Here is an 18,466-nt window from a genome sequence, read left to right on the forward strand (position 1 = left end):
GTTGGTGAACCTGTTACGGGTTGGTCGAACTGGGTCCCCACCCCCTAAAAAAAAGATAGGGTGAAGGCTTAACTCCCAGTGCCTCAGAATGTGACTTTATGTTGAGGCAGAGTCTTTCCAGAGGGAATCGGGTTAGAATGAGGTCATGAGGGTGGGCCCTCATCCAATATGACCGCTGTTCCCATAAAAAGGGGAAATTTGGACACAGAGAGACACACAGAGGGATAATGATGTGAAAAGACTCGGGGAGGAGGCGGCCGTCTACAAGCCAAGGAGGGAGGCCTGAGAGCCCCCAGAAGAAACCAATCCGTGGACACCTTAATTTCAGACTTCTAGCCCCCAGAACTGGCAGACAGTACACCTCTTTCTGTTAGGTAAGCCACCCAGACTGGTGGCTTTGCACAGCAGGCCTAGCAAACTAATACAGAAGCTACGAGGGCTCTTTCCTTTGAGTCCCGCAGACCATCCCTGTGCTTACCCACAGGAGACTTTCGCCAGGAATTAATGTCAGATTTATTAGGCTGTACTTTCTACAGTCTGTGTCTTCTTCCGCTTTCTAAAACCAGGCCTAGGGGCGCCTGGGTGGCTCAGTCAGTTGGGCGTCCGACTTCAGCTCAGGTCACGATCTCGCGGTCCATGAGTTCGAGCCCCGCGTCGGGCTCTGGGCTGACAGCTCAGAGCCTGGAGCCTGCTTCCGATTCTGGGTCTCCCTCTCTCTCTGTCCCTCCCCTGTTCATGCTCTGTCTCTCTCTGTCTCAAAAATAAATAAACATTAAAAAAAAAAAAATTTAAAACCAGGCCTATTTTGCCTTCTCCAGAACTTTCACAGAGCCCTCTTTTGCAGATAATTTCTCAAAAAGACCAGGCAATAACGAGTATAACTCATACTTACACGCTATCAACTCTGAGTCAGCTGTTTGCACGGATTGCCTCACTCGGTCCTTCCAGTCCCCGGAAGAGGCGGGAAGAACCATTGCTGTCTTCAGACAGAGCACAGCCGCCTCCTTCCACAGGTGGACTGAGGAAGCATCACCTGTCCACAGACGAGGAAACTGAGGCACAGTGAGGCGAAGTAACCCAGCGGAGCTCCGGAGTCCGTTCCCTTAACCCCCACCCCCCTCCCCACGTCCCCTCTCGTTTGTTGTTCAGGGCCATGGATCACGGGCTTCAGGTGGACGGGATCCTCAGGTCCCCGAGGTGCCATCCGTCTGGACCTGGAGACCCGAACGTTTTCCACTTCCGCGATGAATGACGCACGTTCACTTTAACTCCTTGATGACGCCTGCGAACCTTTTCTAGCTGGAAATGGCTTCTTCTTGGTTGCGAGGATGACAACTAACTAGCAACCCAATAATTCTCCTTGCTTCTCTGTCTTCGTTTATCATCACCGCATCTCCCCCCAGCCACGGGTCATCTCTTGTCTCGGGATAGACGTGCATTTGAGACTTGCTTGTCTTTAGAATTTCTTGCGAGCCTTTGCTCACGCCGGCCGTCGGCTGGCTTGGCCCTGTTCTTACTGTCGGTACATTCTTGAATTCTCAGTTTTTACCATCTTTCACATAGTGTGCTGTACTCGTCGGAGCTCAGAAAGCCCGCAGGGGATGCCCTATGTGGCTTTTCGGTTTGGGGTTTGGTTTTTGTTTCAGGAGGCATTCCCCTTTTCTCACTCGTGGGAATAACCCACCTTCAATCAGAGCTTGATTTTTCCAAGTCTTCTATCTCGCTGAGTCAGCCTTCTCTCTATCCCTTCTTCCTCTCCTCTGTAAACTACATGAAGGCCAAGTGCCAGCCAACGACCACTCGCACACAGTCCCCGGGCTCTCCTGAAGTCGGCCTTGTGGCGTGACCAGCCACCCCTCCCTTCACCCCGAGGCAACAGAGACCGCTTGTTCCAAAGTCCTGGAGACCGCGACATCACCAGCCAGTCCTTCCTTATGTCCCACGTGAAGTCCGTAGCAACTTGAAAACAGTGAAACTGTACGCAAAAGGCACAGCAAAAGATCCACTGATACTCTCTCCCGCTTCCAGCGGCTCATTAAACCTCCCTTCCCCGCTGCATCTTGCCTCTGCGCCGAAGTGGAAACGTGCAGAGAGAGCTTGGGTGGTTATCTCTTCCCACCTGCCTGTAGCGGTGCCCACATCCCATGTTCTCCGTCATTCTTCCACCTTCGAGTGTCTTTCTTTCTATACGTGGATCCACCTTTTAGACATGTTTCTTTTTTAGCACAGCCAGCCTCCCCGCTGCCAGAATTTCATTATCAGCTCGTCCCCCCCCCACACTTCCCTCCCCCCCCCCCCCCCCCCCCCCCCCCCCCACACACACACACACTGGTGACCCTGCCAGATCTCATGAACCTCCTTGAGGGTCTCTGCATTGGTACAGATGGATGAGGTCATCAACGCTCCTCTGCTCTGTCCCTTTGGAGAATTGCTTGACGCTTCCTCCATTCAAGTACCTCTTTTGTGTTCCCACCTGTTTTCTCCTGCTGGGGAATTAATTTTTAAATCCTGAGTAGCAATCGCTGCTAACCCACCAGAGAAGGATGCCAGGAAGGAGGCTTCCTGTCAAATGAAGGGTTGCTCCCATTCGGAATAAATGTACTTTTACAGTCAATCCACGCATGTTCATTCAGTGTCTGTTATATACCCAACAGCGTATAAAGAAAAACCAATATGCTTTTCTTTCAACATCTGTGACACTGTCGTTATGCAGGACGCTTCTTGGGAAATAGCCCCCAGGTACAATTTACAGGTGCGTTCACTGACCACTCACCCCTCAGGTACATACGACCCAAGAGACGCACAAATAAACCAGCCTCCTGACTCTTGGCCAATTAAGCCTGACATTACATAACTGCCATTTAAAAAAAAAAAAAAAAAAAAAAAAAACCCACAGAGGCAAACCCTCTAAACAGGATTTTCCTTCTTTAGCAGCCTCTGAGGAAGAACTGTTCTAATATGGTGTTTCTATTCCTGACAGGAATAACCCTTAATTATTATGTGCCTTAAGCATCTAGAAATTTTTAAATAGAATTGCACTTAATGTTAAGAAAATCAGAGAACTACGTCAGTGGCAACAGAAAATACTTTAAACAGAGAGAGAGAGAGAGAGAGAGCTGGCATGGGGGACAGGGACGGGGGAAGAACACAGATCTTGATAAGTTGCCTTTGAAGTTCTGGAAATCCGAGAGAAGAGACAGAGCATTGAAAAAATTCACCAAAGAAAATTAAATTCTTCCATAAGAGAATGTAAAGGCTTGTCATTTATCAGGGATTAATGTGTTAATCCCTGATCACGTTTTGTTTCCGCAAATAAATCATTGTTATTTCCAGGAAAAATATATAGATATGCAAATAAATATGCACATTGCCTAATATCTAAACACAAGGTTCATGTCTCTTTTTTTTAATGTTTATTTCTGAGAAAGCGAGAGAAAGAGAGCACATGGGGGAGAGGCAGAGAGAGAGAGGGAGCGAGAGAGAATCCCAAGCAGGCTCCAGCTGTCAGAGCCCGACGCAGAGCTCGAACTCACAGACCATGAGCTGAAATCAAGGGTCATATGCTTGCTTAACCGACTGAGCCACCCGGGAGCCCCAGAGTTCATTTCTAAGACTTTCAAACACATAGTTATAACAAAGTGATTGTTACAAAGTACCTACGTAGATGTTATTCCTGTCTTCTTTTGTTCAGTTGCATATTAGTGACCAATAATCTAGCAATAAATTTCAATATTTTGCCTAAACTCTCCAGCGGTAGCTACCATCCATGTGTGTTATCAGTCTAAGCACAGCCGGGTCCGGCTGGGATCGCCACAAAGATCTTCATGGAAAGAAATCTATCCTCTCCTGTCAAGTCAGCTCTGTCAGCCAGAGAGGCCTGCCGTTGAGCTGAATTGCTCAGACAGCCAGAGGGACTCAGCCAGTCCCGACAGAGCTAGCTGGGCGATGTGCTCTATCGAGGGGACATCTACTGAGCACACAGTAGATGCTGGAGTATACTAAGGCAACTGGGACAATTCCTGCTCTCAAAAATGCTGGTTAGCTAGTAGGAAAGACTTGCTTTTTTATGAAGAACAAATCTAGAGAATTCTATCAAGATTCCTTCCACAAATAGGTCCTCTCGCCCACCTCCTGTGTGCATTCAGCAAACAGTTTACAAATCTTTTTTGTTGTTGTTTGTAATGTTTATTTTTGAGAGAGAAAGACAGAGACAGAGAGAGAGAGCACACACAAGTGGGGGAGGGGCAGAGAGGGAGGGAGACATAGAGTCCGAAGCAGGCTCCAGGCTCTGAGCTGTCAGCACAGGGCCCGATGCAGGGCTCGACTTCACAAACCGTGAGATCATGACCTGAGCCGAAGTCGGACGTTTAACCGGCTGAGCCACCTAGGTGACCCTACAAATATTTTCTTTAATGTTTGTTTATTTTTGAGAAAGAAAGAGAGACAGAACGCCAGAGGGGTAAGGGCAGAGAGAGAGGGAGACACAGAATCCCAAGCAGGCTCCAGGCTCTAAGCTGTCAGCACTCCCAACTCGGGACTCAAACCCACGAACCATGAAATCACAACCTGAGCTGAAGTTGAACGCTTAACCGACTGAGCCACCCAGGCACCCTGACAGTTTACAAATCTTACCCAACATCTGTTGATTGGTTAAGTAGATATGGTGGGTTCTAGATCATCATTCTTGTCATAATGAGACCGGAAGGTTCATGATGTGAAAGAACAACACCGCGTCAACAGTTCAAACAACATATCTGATAAGGACAGTGAGAAGCACGCCTGTTGTATCATAAAAAATCTGACCTGCATTTGTCCCCGCTTCCTGGGACGTACTCCAAATAGTTGTAATTTCCCAAGTAATTGGAAATATCTTTGTTATTCGTCAGTCTTGATCCATACCTGAGTTATGCTAACAAGATGGCTTCAGATGGGACTGGCCACTCCAGAAACCACGAGATTAGAGGGTTGGTCCTTTGAGTCGGGCAATATCAGTGGACCTCCTCCAGGGAGGGGAGGGGGACAAGAGGCTGAATAATCACACGTGGTCAATAAGCCATCACATGTGTGGAATTAAACCTCAGTAAAAACTCTGGACACCAAGCTCGGTGGAGATTCTCAATCAGTTAACACATCACCGCACCCGCAGGGAGACACGTCCTGATTCCACAGGGCAAGGGCAAGAAAACGTGTCCAGGACCCTCCCCACCCTCGCCCTATGTGTGCACTCATTTGGCTGGTCCTGATTAGTATCTTTTACAATCATAAAACCATAATCTTAAGTACAGCCCCTTTCTGAGTTCTCTCAGTCATTTTAGCTAATTAGCTCATTACGGGCACCCTCATATTTGTTTTCAGAAGTGTGGGTGGCCTGGGGACTTCTGAACTTGCAGCTGCCATCTGTCTCGTTGGGGACCGCACCCTTAACTTATGGACTCGACACTAATTCCGGGTGACTGATGTCAGAATTGCACTGCAGCATTGCAACACCCATTCTCAATCCCTTAAAAACATGCCAGAAATAATACCTTTAAGAAGTCACGCTCTTGCGGTTGACCTTACCTCCCCAGCCCCCAAACCACCTCCAACCCAAGATGCGAACGGCCATGGTCCACCCTCGGCAGGACACTGCCTCCAATAGGTAGACAAGCACAACACAGCCATAGTACAGGGCAGGCCTTTGGGTAAGTGCTAGAATTGAGGTGTAAAACCAAAATAGGCACACAAAGAGAGCCCAGCAAGTAAAAGGTTCAAGATGGCTTCACAAAAACTGTCACAGCTGTGCATCCTAAAGATGAAAGTAACTTAATTTCTTTAACATTTATTTATGTTTGAGAGAGGGGGGAGGAGGGGCAGAGAGAGAGGGGAACAGAGAATCCACAGCAGGCTCTGCACGGACAGCAGCGGGGCTTGAACTCACGAGCTGCGAGATCACGACCTGAGCCGAAGTTAGATGCTTAACCAACCGAGCCACCCAGGTGCCCCAGGTGACAGTAACATTAACAGAGGGGAGAGCAGGAAGGCCTAAGAACAGTGTGGGTAAAGGGTCAAATCATGGGGCAAGTTTATTAACAAAGAAATTTTTTTTTATTAACTCCTTACTGTGTGCCTGAAACTGGGCTCACCTTATTATTTTGATATTCCAATGAATCCTTAGACCTCATCTAATATCATACCCATTTTACAGATGAGGATACTGAGACTTAGCTGAAGAAATTTGATGACGGCATTGGGCGAGCCGCCCAGTATGACTGGAGAGGAGGAGGGGAGACCGATGTGAGCAGAGGCAGGTAGATAGATGGTAAAAAGCCCCCAGGTGCCGGTCAGAAACCTACTTTATTTTTTCTGCAGGTGATGGGGAACATTCAGACGTGTTTGTGCAAGGGAGTAATATGCCCAGAGCCATGGTTTCAAAAGACAAGTGTGGTGGCAGGAAAAGCCTTCAAAAAAGAGAAAGACTGGAACAGGGAGACCAGTTAGGGGACAACGGTCGGATCAATGGCCAAATATGGTAAGAGAGCCTGAGCAAAGGCAAGGACAGAGGGGATGAACACAGGGATGGGATGATGGGGAGGGGGGCGTGGGAGACAACAGAGATGCTTAAGGCTCTGGGGCACAGGTGGATCAGGGAAGAGTAGCCAGGAGAGGATGGCACAGACATCTAGATCATCAAAAATCCATCTGTCCATCCGGCGTCCCTCTGTACTGATGCATACACTGACTACACTGCCTTCTGTTGCTCCCGCACGTTGCCTGGTTTCGTGGAAAGATCAAGTTCATGCTCTTGATCAATTAACGGCTAACAAAGTCACACTTAAAGACCGACTTCGATACTGGTGGGCAGTCATCTGACTCCACACCCCAGATCTCTGGCCCCCTGCGGTACCCGGCCATCCCATTTCTCCCAGGCTCTCTGTGGTTGACTTATACCTGCCTTTGATGGGTAATGAGCATCAGGGGATCTAATCAAGGATTTTTGTCTAAGTGGCTTTTTAGACTGCTGAGCTGACGCCGAAGTATAAGAGACCACCAGTCCACCTATCGATCTGATGCTATTCAAAAATACACACATCGAACTAGTTTTCTCCTGGCTGCGCCTAGGATTCGATGGGAAGGAGTCAACAGAGAGCGTGGAAAAGGAAACGGTAGTTGAACGCAACGTGACTCCCTCAAAGACTCCAGAAAGAAAAATGCACAGCCAACTACATATAAAATTAATAATGGGTTTCCAGCATCGGAATAAATAATCCTTGCTGTTCAAACCTGGTCCTTCTGGCAACTTCCTGTTTTCTGCTTATGTCTCTGCCCCACGTCTAGGTTCCACGAGAAAGGCTGCAGAATGTTTTATTCACTAGCAGAACTTCAGAATCAATAACAATGCTTTTACTAAGCCTGAGAAATGTTCTGGGTACTCAGCTCATAAATATTATTCTAGATCCCACTTCTCTCACACTGCTAAAGAGCCTAAGGCTTCCTAGGTACACTAACTGTAGGAGAACAGAAACAGAAAGGAAAAGAAATTCAACTTTCTATTCCTCTAGAGATGGAGCTTGGAGGGGCCTGAGGCTCTGGAGAAGGAGGGTGTCTTGTGGGGAGTATGTCTGTTCTCTCTCACTCCCGACATCCCCAGGAACCACAATGCCTTTGTAAAGCACTCCTCTGAAAACGTTTAACGAAGACATACCGAAATGCACCCTTACACAAGCCCCTGACACATAATCAATACTCCTTTAAGCGCACACATCTATATCTTGCATTAACCTTGCATTTCACTGTGATTTAGGAGATCTGTGCTTCATCTCCAAATCTTTTCTTATCTGACATCATTCCATAACAAATACATCATCATAAAGAGCCCACACAAGGAAGGCGCCTTGCGCAAACACTTTTAAGTGTGGCAGAACTCAGTACCTGATGTGTAACCTTGGTCTTCTCCAACAATTTCAAAAGATATTAACATTCACGAGATACCCCCCACAGTTCAATAAGGTAGCTGAGAAACAGATCAGTCTGCATATGCCCGGAACCGTTTTGTTTGGTTCAAATAAAATGTCTCCACCCTTCACTTTCGATCCTCCCATTTTCACAAAAATACAAACACAAAAGCAAAAACCAAACACCTGTCATCCTCCTGCATCGGGTCTATGTCAAGGAGCCAGAGGTTGAATCTTTTTCTATGCAGTATGTAACTGAAGTCAGGCAAGGCATATTATAATTGATGCTAACTAGCACTCCCACAGACCACAACGCCCATAGATAGACACTGTTACTTTTAACAATGTGACATTTTCTCCTCCCTTTAAGGGGGAAACATGAGACAACTTTCAATTTATGATAAATAAGACAGGGGACTGGGGCGCCTGGGTGGCCCAGTCGGTTAAGCGGCCACATGCAGCTCAGGTTATGATCTCGCAGTTCATGGGTTCAAGCCCCGCGTCGGGCGCTGTGCTGACAGCTCGGAGCCTGGAGCCTGCTTCGGATTCTGTGTCTCCCTCTCTCTCTGCCCCTCCCCTGCTCATGCTCTGTCTCTCAAAAATCAATAAATGTTAAAAATATATATTTTTTAATAAAGTAAAATAAATAAGGGAAGGGACTAACATTTGTGCACCTGTTAGGTGTCGTTTGATGTGCTGAGGCTTACAAATATTTCCCCCATTTAATTTCTACAGAGTTCCTGTTATGTAGAAATTACTATCTTATTTCACAGACTATAATTAAATCCAGAAGAAAATAAAGGAACGTCACTAGGGGATCTTTTAGGATGGCATGCTTGGAAACCTAGCGCGTAAGCAGCGAGGGGAAACCCTACCGTGTTCCTTACGGCGTGGCAATGGCCAGCCTCAGCGGGGAGACTTCAGCCCTCGGTATTCAGACTCTGTGCAACCTGGCCACCACACCGCCATTCAGGCTCCCCAAAACGTGCTCTCGAGCCAGCTTCTCACCCCGCCCCACCTCTGCCCGCCTGCCCGAGAAAGAAAGCAGGCTGGGCCGCATCCTGATCTGGGGGGTAAGGCAGGGCTACGCCGATAACAGCACGGCCTCCACACTCACGGAGACAGCTAATCTTTATGGAGGGCTACGTGCCAGGCTCTGGGGGTGCAGAGTGAGCAAGACAGATGTCCTCAGAGCCACCCCAAGCTAGAGGAGGGTGCACACACAGATAAGCACACGGCTCCTTCAGAGGATGGTGACGACTCTGCCGGCTGAGCGATTCCTGAAGGGTGGCAGGGGACGGGACAGGATGGGGTTGGCACCAAGGGCGTGAAAGCCATGGCTGTCTGAATCCATGAACTCAGTGAGTACAGGGCTGCACGGACCGGCAGCCTTCAGTGCTCTCTGACGCGCGGGGCACTGAGAATATGGCACTGAACTAGTAATTCTCAAACTTTCTTGACCACCATTTCCAGTAAGAATATTTTTTTACATCATGATCCAGTGCACTCTGTATACACACAACTAGAAAAAAAAAAAAAAAGAAAAAGAAATGAGGGGCGCCTGAGTGGCTCAGTCGGTTGAGCGTCCCACTTCCGCTCAGGTCATGATCTCGTGGCTGAGTTCGAGCCCCGCGTCGGGCTCTGTGCTGATGGCTCGGAGCCTGGAGCCTGCTTCGGATTCTGTGTCTCCCTCTCTCTCTGCCCCTCCCTTGCTCTCTCTCTCTCTCTCCCTCTTTCTCAAAAATGAGAAACTTCAAAAAAATTTTTTAAATGTCTGCCAAAACAATACTCATTTCACTACTCAGATGCACTCCGATATTCTCTCCCTCTCTTTCTCTCTCTCTCTCTCTCTTTAAGTTCTGGATACAACCCTCTAACGGATGACAGCCCACAGTGTGAAAAATATTGATATAAACCTTTTAACAGGCATAACTATTATTTCTTTGATGTACTTCCTCTTCTCCCCCTACCCTCTTTTTCCCCCTTCATCCCTCAAAAAACTTATTTCCACTGCGGAAATAAAAGCAGTCCTGTCTACGGAAGTTCCACTGCATGCCAGAAATACTGCACTGTCTCCTTAGTCCCACACAGCCCCAGTAGGGTGAGAGGTACCATTCCCATTTTACAGAAGAAGAAACTGATGCTTAGAGATCAAAAGATTGGCTTGGCAGAACATGCGGGAGCCAGGGTTCAAATCCAGTTCTGTCTTGCTTCAAAACTCCAATTACACCACAGTGCCTTTCGTGAAAAGTTCTTAAGTAATTAAAGCCAACTTAATAGCAAGAATTTCGTAAGTCCCCTTGAGATAACTCAAGCCCTTGGAGGGTTACAGAACCGGGGTTGAGAGGTCTAAACAGAGATAAGGGAACTACATGGTGGAAAGCTCTCAGGTTTAAATTTAATTTCCTTCCGTGTCCTCGGAGCACCCCTTGGTAAAGGCATCAACAAGGGCTGACCAGCAGAGAAATGGTAAGTGAGAGCCAGCAGAGCGTTGGCCTAGATAGTCACCCTCAAGACGGGCTGGCTGAGTGGCACTGACCTCTCCGGGGGGCTCACAAGGAGCGTCACCTACCTCAGCATCTCCCAGGTTGTCGACAGTCAATAAATATTCACAAGACGACCGCTAGCACAGGCAGAGCGAAAGTAAACACGACGCCCCGCTCCTACTGGTTTATTTTTAACATCTCCCAAAATTATGCTAAGTGAAACTATTTGCTGAACAGAGATTCTTATTTGGAAAGATAGTGAAACATGTCGAACACAGATATTTGTGTTCTTTCGGACCCATATTTAAAGATCCATTTGGGGGCGCCTAGTTAAGCCTCCGACTTCGGCTCCAGTCATGATCTCCGGGTTCGTGGGTTCGAGCCCCGCGTCGGGCTCTGTGCTGACAGCTCGGAGCCTGGAGCCTGCTTCGGATTCTGTGTCTCCCTCTCTTTCTGCCCCTCCCTTGCTCGCACTCTGTCTCTGTCTCTCTCTCTCAGAAATAAACATAAAAAAAAATTTTTTTAAAGATACATTTGACACAGACACAAGGTATATCAAATGTGGGCAGATCAGGACAAATTTTCAGCCCCTGAAAAATTCCCACAGAAGTGATGATGTGGGGAAATTATTGACAAGGTCCTGCTAAACTATTGCATCATTAACTGAGCCCTCCCCTGACCTAAAATAACTAGACTTTTAGTGCCAGTACATCAACTGGCCTGTCACTGCCATTGCTATATTTCTAAGCGGTAATATTTCTCAGACAATTTGAAGAAATGAGGTATTATTTTTACAAACACATAATAAGTGCAATTTTGACTTTTACACATAAGTTAAATAATTTATTTGTCAAATGGCCTTGGGGTTTATATTCTTTGTGTGGCTTGTTGGGTAGTTTAACTTGGCATATAAATTCACATACAAAAATGAGGTATGTTTTTTGTCTAATCATCTTAGTGTTGTTTTCTCAAGCTCTCTTAGCAATAAAAATATCACCTCGTCCTCTTTTCTTTGCAAGTTTCATGATGAAAAAAATTCTGAATGTGCCAAAGAATCCATGCCCTGCTTATGAAACATAAAGGCTATGAAAACATGGCATGTATTTAAGCAGACGAGTTTGTTTTTAAATATTTTAATAGTGTGACTACTGCATTAGGAGCTAAATGTGTATTAAGTCCAATCTTACATCGAGTGGGTAATATACTTTGATCATTCTATCAAAAGATCAAAATTTAAATATTATGTAAATTATACCTTATACATGTTCTCCTTTGCATGAAATCAAACAGAAAACTTGTTTCTTCTCTGAACACATGAGACTATAAACAAGCAACATATTTAAAGGGAAGAAAATTCTCACTACTTCATTCCACTAAAAAAAAAAAAAAATGCCCCCAGGTATCAATTAAAATAAAAAGCCTTTATGTTTTCTAAAAATAATCTTAAATGTCTGTTTATCCTTTCCAAGTTTCAAGCATATTCTTAATATTTATTTTAAATATTCTTGGTAATTATGTATGTTTTTTTCACAAGAAATGCTACATAAGTCCTCTTTGTGAAAACTCCAACAGATTTTATAAATCACTAGAAAAGAAATTAAATATTAAATCTCCAGTAATCAAAAAAGTTGTCATTTTCACAACAACTGAATGTAAAGTATGAACCTTGATTGGATTCTGGTTTAAAAAGAAAAAAGCAGATACTAAAGACATTCTTTTTTTTTTTAATTTTTTTTTAATGTTTATTTATTCCTGAGAGAGAGACAGAGCCTGAGTGGGGGAGAAGCAGAGTGAGAGGGAGACACCAAATCCGAAACAGGCTCCAGGCTCTGAGCTGTCAGCACACAGCCCGACGTGGGGCTCGAACCCATGGACCGTGAGATCATGACCTGAGCCGAAGTCGGATGCCTAACTGACTGAGCCACCCAGGCGCCCCTACAAAAGACATTCTTAGGACGAGGGAAATATAAACGTAGACAGGATTTTAGATATTATGAAATTTTGGTTAATTTTCTTTGGTGTGACAATGGTTCTATGATTGTTTAAGAAAATATCCTTATTCTGGGGTGTCTGGGTGGCTCAGTCTGTTAAGCATCCGACTTCGGCTCAGGTCATGATCTTGCGGTTTGTGGGCTCAAGCCCTGCATCAGGCTCTGTGCTAACAGCTCCAGAGCCTGAAACCTGCTTCGGATTCTGTGTCTCCCTCTCTCTTTGCCCCTCTCCCACTCATGGTCTGTCTCTCTCTCTCTCTCTCTCTCTCTCTCTCTCTCTCTCTCTCAAAAACAAATAAACATTTAAAAAGTTAGAAAAAAAAATATCCTCATTCTTAGCACATGGATGATGTAGTTTTCAGGGAAGAAATATCAATGTATGAAATTACCTTCCTTGATGTGTGAAACTGACAAACGGTCTGACAATAATATATTTGCACACATAACTAAATAGAAATAAGGGGCAAATGTGACCAAATGTTAATAACACTGGAATTTCAGTGGAAGGTATACAGATGTCCATTGTATTATTCTTTCAACCACTTTGTGTATATGGAAATTTTTCCAATGACAAGTTGTGGGGGGACAAATAGTCATTTTCATTTCAACATGTATGCATGTCAACCCCTGAACCAAACTAAGTACAGATAAAATATTGCTCTACATGGATACAGAATGTGTCATTTTCCAGTAACCGTATGCTTCAGAGAATCAATTTTCCACCATTGACCCGGAGAAATTATGGCAACCCTTCTGGCCAAGACCATTGACACACCACCTGAATTAGAGCAGAGGCATCAGAATCCCCAGAGGGTAATCCATGCTGCCCAGCAAGTTTACAAGGCAACCTGTGCCCTTGGAAAAATAAGAATTGAGAACAGGGGCCTTCCGGCCTGGAACCTTCACAGCAGACAGGTTCCATTTCTGGACACAGCAGATCAAGCTGTGACATGAACTTAAAGCTAAATTAAACAAATTGACACCATCAACTGGAATCATTCACCCGCTAAAGCTAGATTTCTTGTCTTCCCCTGTCTCTCTGCTCAACAAAGTGGACCACCAGGTTTAATATTCGACAAGAAATCTGAGATGCTACCCCCCCCCCAAGTTCCACTTAAACCTAATACCAAAGCATTTGAATTATATAAGAAAGTTTAAAGAGAAAATCTGTAAGCATTTGATTTAGACATACCTAAAGCATTTAAAATAAGACTCCGTCCTATGAAACAACATAGTAGGATGTCTCCTATATACAGATCGAGGCTCTTTGTTTTGGGGCCCAAATCTCAACAGTTCTGGGCACTAGTTCACTATTAAGTCAGATTGCAAACCAGCCACCCTTGACTTGCCGCAGAATCTGATATTCTTTTTTTTTTTTTTTTTTACATTGATTTATTTTTGAGAAACAGAGTGAGACGAAGCGTGAGCGGGGGAGGGGCAGAGAGAGAAGGAGACACAGAATCCGAAGCAGACTCCAGGCTCCGAGCAAGCGGTCAGCACAGAGCCTGATGTGGGGCTCCAACCCACAAACTGTGAGATCATGACCTGAGCCAAAGTCGGACACTCAACCGACTGAGCCACCCACGCGCCCCTCTGATATTCTTTTTTAATTAGACTGAACCGAAACTAAGCAGTAAGCACTGAGTTTTCAAGTGGTCCCATGCAACCAAGACTCTCTCAGCTGTACCTTTTTTTTTCTGCCCTTTTATTTTAATCATTTCTTTTCCCCCTAATTCAATTATTTATCTACCTGTATGTGTCTATATGTAAACACATACATAATTACATACGTATACATGTTATACCGTATCGCATCGTATTAAATGTAATTGTTCTCTCCTCAATTTCTTTCTCTCCTGTCTTTCCTTTTCTCCTCCAACTCCTCCAGGCCTACCAGGGCCACCCGAAGGCATGGTTATCACCGGGTTGAACTCCAGGATGTGGAGCCATAAAGAATCTTGATGTGGCCCATAAAGCCTAATCGAATCAGGCCACGGGCTGGAGTAGTTACGGGAAAATGGTTCACTTTCCTTTAAACTAAAGAACAATTATCTCGTTTATGGGTTGTAGGAGACCCTTTCCCATCTAGGTACTGCCGGCTGCCTTTGATGTTTAACCAGTCACACGTACCTCTCTTTAAGAAAAGCAGGAGACTATGACACTGAAGTCCCATTTTTTGTTCCGTGTTATCGCCATAAGATACATGGTATAGGAGGGCCAAAGACATCAATGAGTTTGGGCAATATCTGTGAACTTCACTTATCCAAAAAAGTCCTGCATTCTGTTCAGTGCTCCCATGTTCTGATTTCTTGAAAAGTTTCTAGTCAGTCAATAAGCAATAAGCTGGGACCAATCAGTAAGCAATAAGAGAGTAACAAAAAAAAAAAAAAAAAAAAAAAAAAAGTTCTTCACCGGAGAGGTATAAGCACACTACATTTGTTTACCAAAAATTTACTATGAAAACACAGTCCCATGAGTGAACTGTCAGTTAACCATGGGCCCTCCATCTCCAGAAGACCTGGCCGAACCTATTTCCGAAACTCTAGAGAGAGTGAATCTCCAGCCATATTCCAGCCAAAAGGCTAAGGGTCCTATGCCACCTGTAGGCTCCATCGGCCCCCACAGGGGAATGGGGAAGAAGTCTCAACAATTCAGGGCCAAGAGCTCTGAAAAGTGCTAAAAACACTCTTGGATGGGAGAATACTCAAGGTGTGGGGAGACACATGCCCCAGGGCAGCAAGGTGGCCATTTGGAACCAAGGGCCAATTTCCAGATTCTAGGAGTGATTGGAGCCCTTTCCTGAGAATTATCCTCTCAATGCCTCAATTTCTTCATCTGTCAAATGGAGATAATAATAGTGCCCCCCACCCCCACCCCCAAGTCACAGAATCTGTAAAGATTAAATGAGTCAGGAGGCATAAAGTGCTTACCACAGGGCCTGGCACACAGGAAGCACTGCGTAAACGCTAGGTAACTGCCACCAGTATAGGCTAAAAGCATGCCTATGGAAAAACCTGCCAAAGAAAGGTTGCCTTCCCTAATCTCCCCCAACAGACCTACTCCTAACCAGCCGGAAACACCGTGTCTCAATTCCGTGGTTCTCTGTTTCAGCTCTAGGATCTCTGGAGCGGTCTCAGCTAAGATTAAGCGAGACTCCTTTCCCTAGCAACTAGGTTCAGATATAAAATTGCAATATGGCAACATCACGTGACTGAAATGGAAATCTGACATGCACTTCAGAGCCCACACTTTCGCTGCGTGTAAGTTCTTCAGCTTCTAACAAATGTCCCCCACTCTGCAACCCTGTGAGCCTCAAAAATCGACCCCGCTGGAAGACACACACAAATTACCCTGCACATGAAGAAAGACACGAGTGCAATGACCTTCCGCAAAGTCCGTGGCCCCAGCGTGTGTGGCATAAACCAGGAACTGGCCCCTGCCACACCTGCGTGACACAGTGAGTCAGTCTCTCGGAACGGGCAGATGCCCTCACTTTTGTGTTCTGGTGCTGCACCTACCACACCTGGCACACCTTGTTGACAATACTTACGCATTACAATAGGGCTTCTTTTCATAGCCTTTGTAGTTGTTCATGTTGAGAGCCATCTTACAGACCTCACAATGGAAACATCCTTTATGCCAATACTGAAAAATAAATAAATAAATATTTAAAAGTTTCGTGCAATGCCAGCGCTTTCCGGGACGGGTACAGAAAGGAGATATTTTTTAGTGCATCACAGTCCCCACCCTCACTTGAAAATACCGCAACAAAATGATTGTAGGTAACAGGAGATGTGGTTACCTCCTCTCGGTTATGTAAATAAGGCAGACAGCTACGAAAACTGAGTTTTAAATGAATCCCCACCGCGACGTACAGATTCAGAGGCAAGAACTGCCAGGGCTCCATCCACACGGCACTCCTAGGAGCAGCCAGAATGGAATCCTAAACTGGTTAATAATGGAGACGTGGAACCTGGGTAGTGGCTTCAGAAGGAAAACGAATCCAGTCCAAAGCGCCTAAACGCGGAGTTTGTTGGATCTCAATAAATATGTGTCCACCGGAAACCAGGCAACCCGAAGGAGCCAGGAGGGGGACTAGGCAAGTACCCTCGCCCCCCCCCCATCCCTGTCCAGCTTCTACTAAATTGCAGGAAAGGTGGACCCAGTCCGGGAGGGCTGGCGAGATGACGGGGTGCTCTCGAGAGGCATTTGTACCAGCACACGCAAATTTGTCAGGGACCGCCTCCGGCTGGTTTCAACGATCAGTCACTCAGGATAGCGCGGGGCTCGCTCCCCCAGGCTGTTCAACTCCATCCACGCCCGGGAAGGACAGGGAGCAGGGCTGCAGGGGCCGGGCCTAAAGCCACTTCCTCTGGAATTCCCCAGCCGGGTGGATTAACCCCCCGTGGATCCTGCTCGCCGCGCCGAGCCGGGGATTATTCTTAGCAATGCCGCAGCGGCCGCCCCACGACATATTAATTATTATTTGCCTCTCCGCCTCACCGCCGTCACGGGGGGCGCTGGGGCGGGGGTGAGGTGGGGTGCGGGGCGGTGAGGGGCAGGAGTGGCGGTGCGAAGGGGTCGAGCCTGGGCTCTTCTGCCCCCGGGCCGCGCTCCGCCGCGCGCCCTCCGCAGCAGCCCCGCACCCTCGCCGCCCGCACCCCGACGAAAACCCTCCCCGGTTCCAACATCACCATCGCCAAGCGTGCTCTCTGGATACTCCTGCGGGCGTTTTTCCTTTGCGTGCCCCTCACCCGGTGCCAAAACACACACACACACACACACACACACACACGCACAGAGCCCCACTCCTCTCCTTGCATCCCAGGCGCCAAAACTTCTCGGAGCAGGTGCAGCCGGGCCCCCGGCAGGTCCGGGCTGGCCCGGCGCCCCCTCGCTCACCTTATCCAGGCAGTTGACTTTCTCCGTGGGATACACGACTTTTCCGCAGCGGGCGCACTGGGGGTTCATCGTCGCGGTTCCCAGGGGCGGCGGCTGTGCGGCAGCGGCTGGGGGCTCCGAGGAGCCGCTGTGACATCCCCCGGCGAGCCCCGCACCGCCTCCGGGCAGGCGGGAGGGCTGCGGGCGGCCGGGCGCCGGGGTCGGGAGTCGGCGCCGGACCCCTGGCGAGCCGGCCGCGCGGCGCGCGGGAAGGGCGGCGGGGCACGGGTGGGTGCGCGGCGGGGCCTGGCGCCGGGGTTGGGGCGGGTGGGGGGGCGGCCGCGCTCGCTGGCCCGGGCTCGGCTCCGGCTCGGGCTCCGCGCCGCTCGCTCTGCGTCGCTCGCACTCCAGGTACCGGTGACTCACACAGACACTGGCTCCCGCCCCTCGCGCTCACTCGCTCCCCCGCCTCGCCGCCGCCGCCGCCGCCGCGCAGGCCAAACCCACCGGCGCGCCCGGACCCAAGTGGCAGGGAACGAGCACGTCGGGCACCGGGGAGGGAGGGCGCGGCGGGGGGGAAGGGGGAGGGCGACACCCGGAAAGCTCCGCAGACAGCCGCGGGCTGCGACTGCGAGGCCTGGGAGCGAGCCCGGTGCCGCAGCCGCAGCCGGGGGCGGCCAGGTGGGCGGCGGCGGAGGAGGGAAGCGCGAAGGGGAGGTGGGGGGAGGGGGGGCTCAAACCCGCGCACTCCCTGCGCCTGGTCTTCTGGCTTCTGCCCCCGCCGGGTCACCGCGCTCGCAGGCCGGGGTTCCTGGTGCCCAGAGGACGCGCGGGCTCGAGCCCGCGCTCCTCCGCCAGCCCCGGCGCCGCGGGCAGCGGCGCACCAACGCCCCACGCGGAGCCGACTTCCCGGGCGGAGGCCGTCCCGGCCGCGCGCAGACACGCGCTCGGGCCCGGCAGCCGCGAGACCCGCGGGGGACCCCGGGGCCTCCGGTCCCCGCGGCGCGGAGGGCTGTGTCGCGCCCGCTCGCAGGGGAGTCTTCGGAGAAAAGCGGCCCCCCGCGCGCGCGCGCGCGCGCGTGTGAGGTCCTTGGACCCCAGCTGGGGAAGCGACTTCTCTCGCTGGCTCCCAACCTCGCACTTTTTTTTTTTTTTTTTTTAATCTGTTCTTGGGAAA

General features: G+C 48.5%; 1 protein-coding gene across 2 annotated transcripts in view; it reads right to left on the reverse strand.

The window, feature by feature from the left end:
• NEBL (nebulette) overlaps positions 1–17,594 on the reverse strand; it is a 358,160-nt gene extending 340,566 nt beyond the window's left edge. For both annotated transcript variants that reach the window (XM_049626931.1, XM_049626934.1), the window contains exons 1-2: positions 17,311–17,594; positions 15,959–16,053 (exon numbers count right to left, since the gene is read on the reverse strand). In XM_049626931.1, coding sequence (XP_049482888.1) covers positions 15,959–16,053; positions 17,311–17,379 — 164 coding nt within the window. In that variant the 5' untranslated portion in view covers positions 17,380–17,594. The remainder of the gene's footprint in view (positions 1–15,958; positions 16,054–17,310) is intronic.
• Between the last annotated feature and the right edge of the window lie 872 nt (positions 17,595–18,466).

Source organism: Panthera uncia, chromosome B4 (assembly GCF_023721935.1).
Source record: "Panthera uncia isolate 11264 chromosome B4, Puncia_PCG_1.0, whole genome shotgun sequence".
In the NCBI taxonomy this organism is placed as follows: domain Eukaryota; kingdom Metazoa; phylum Chordata; class Mammalia; order Carnivora; family Felidae; genus Panthera; species Panthera uncia.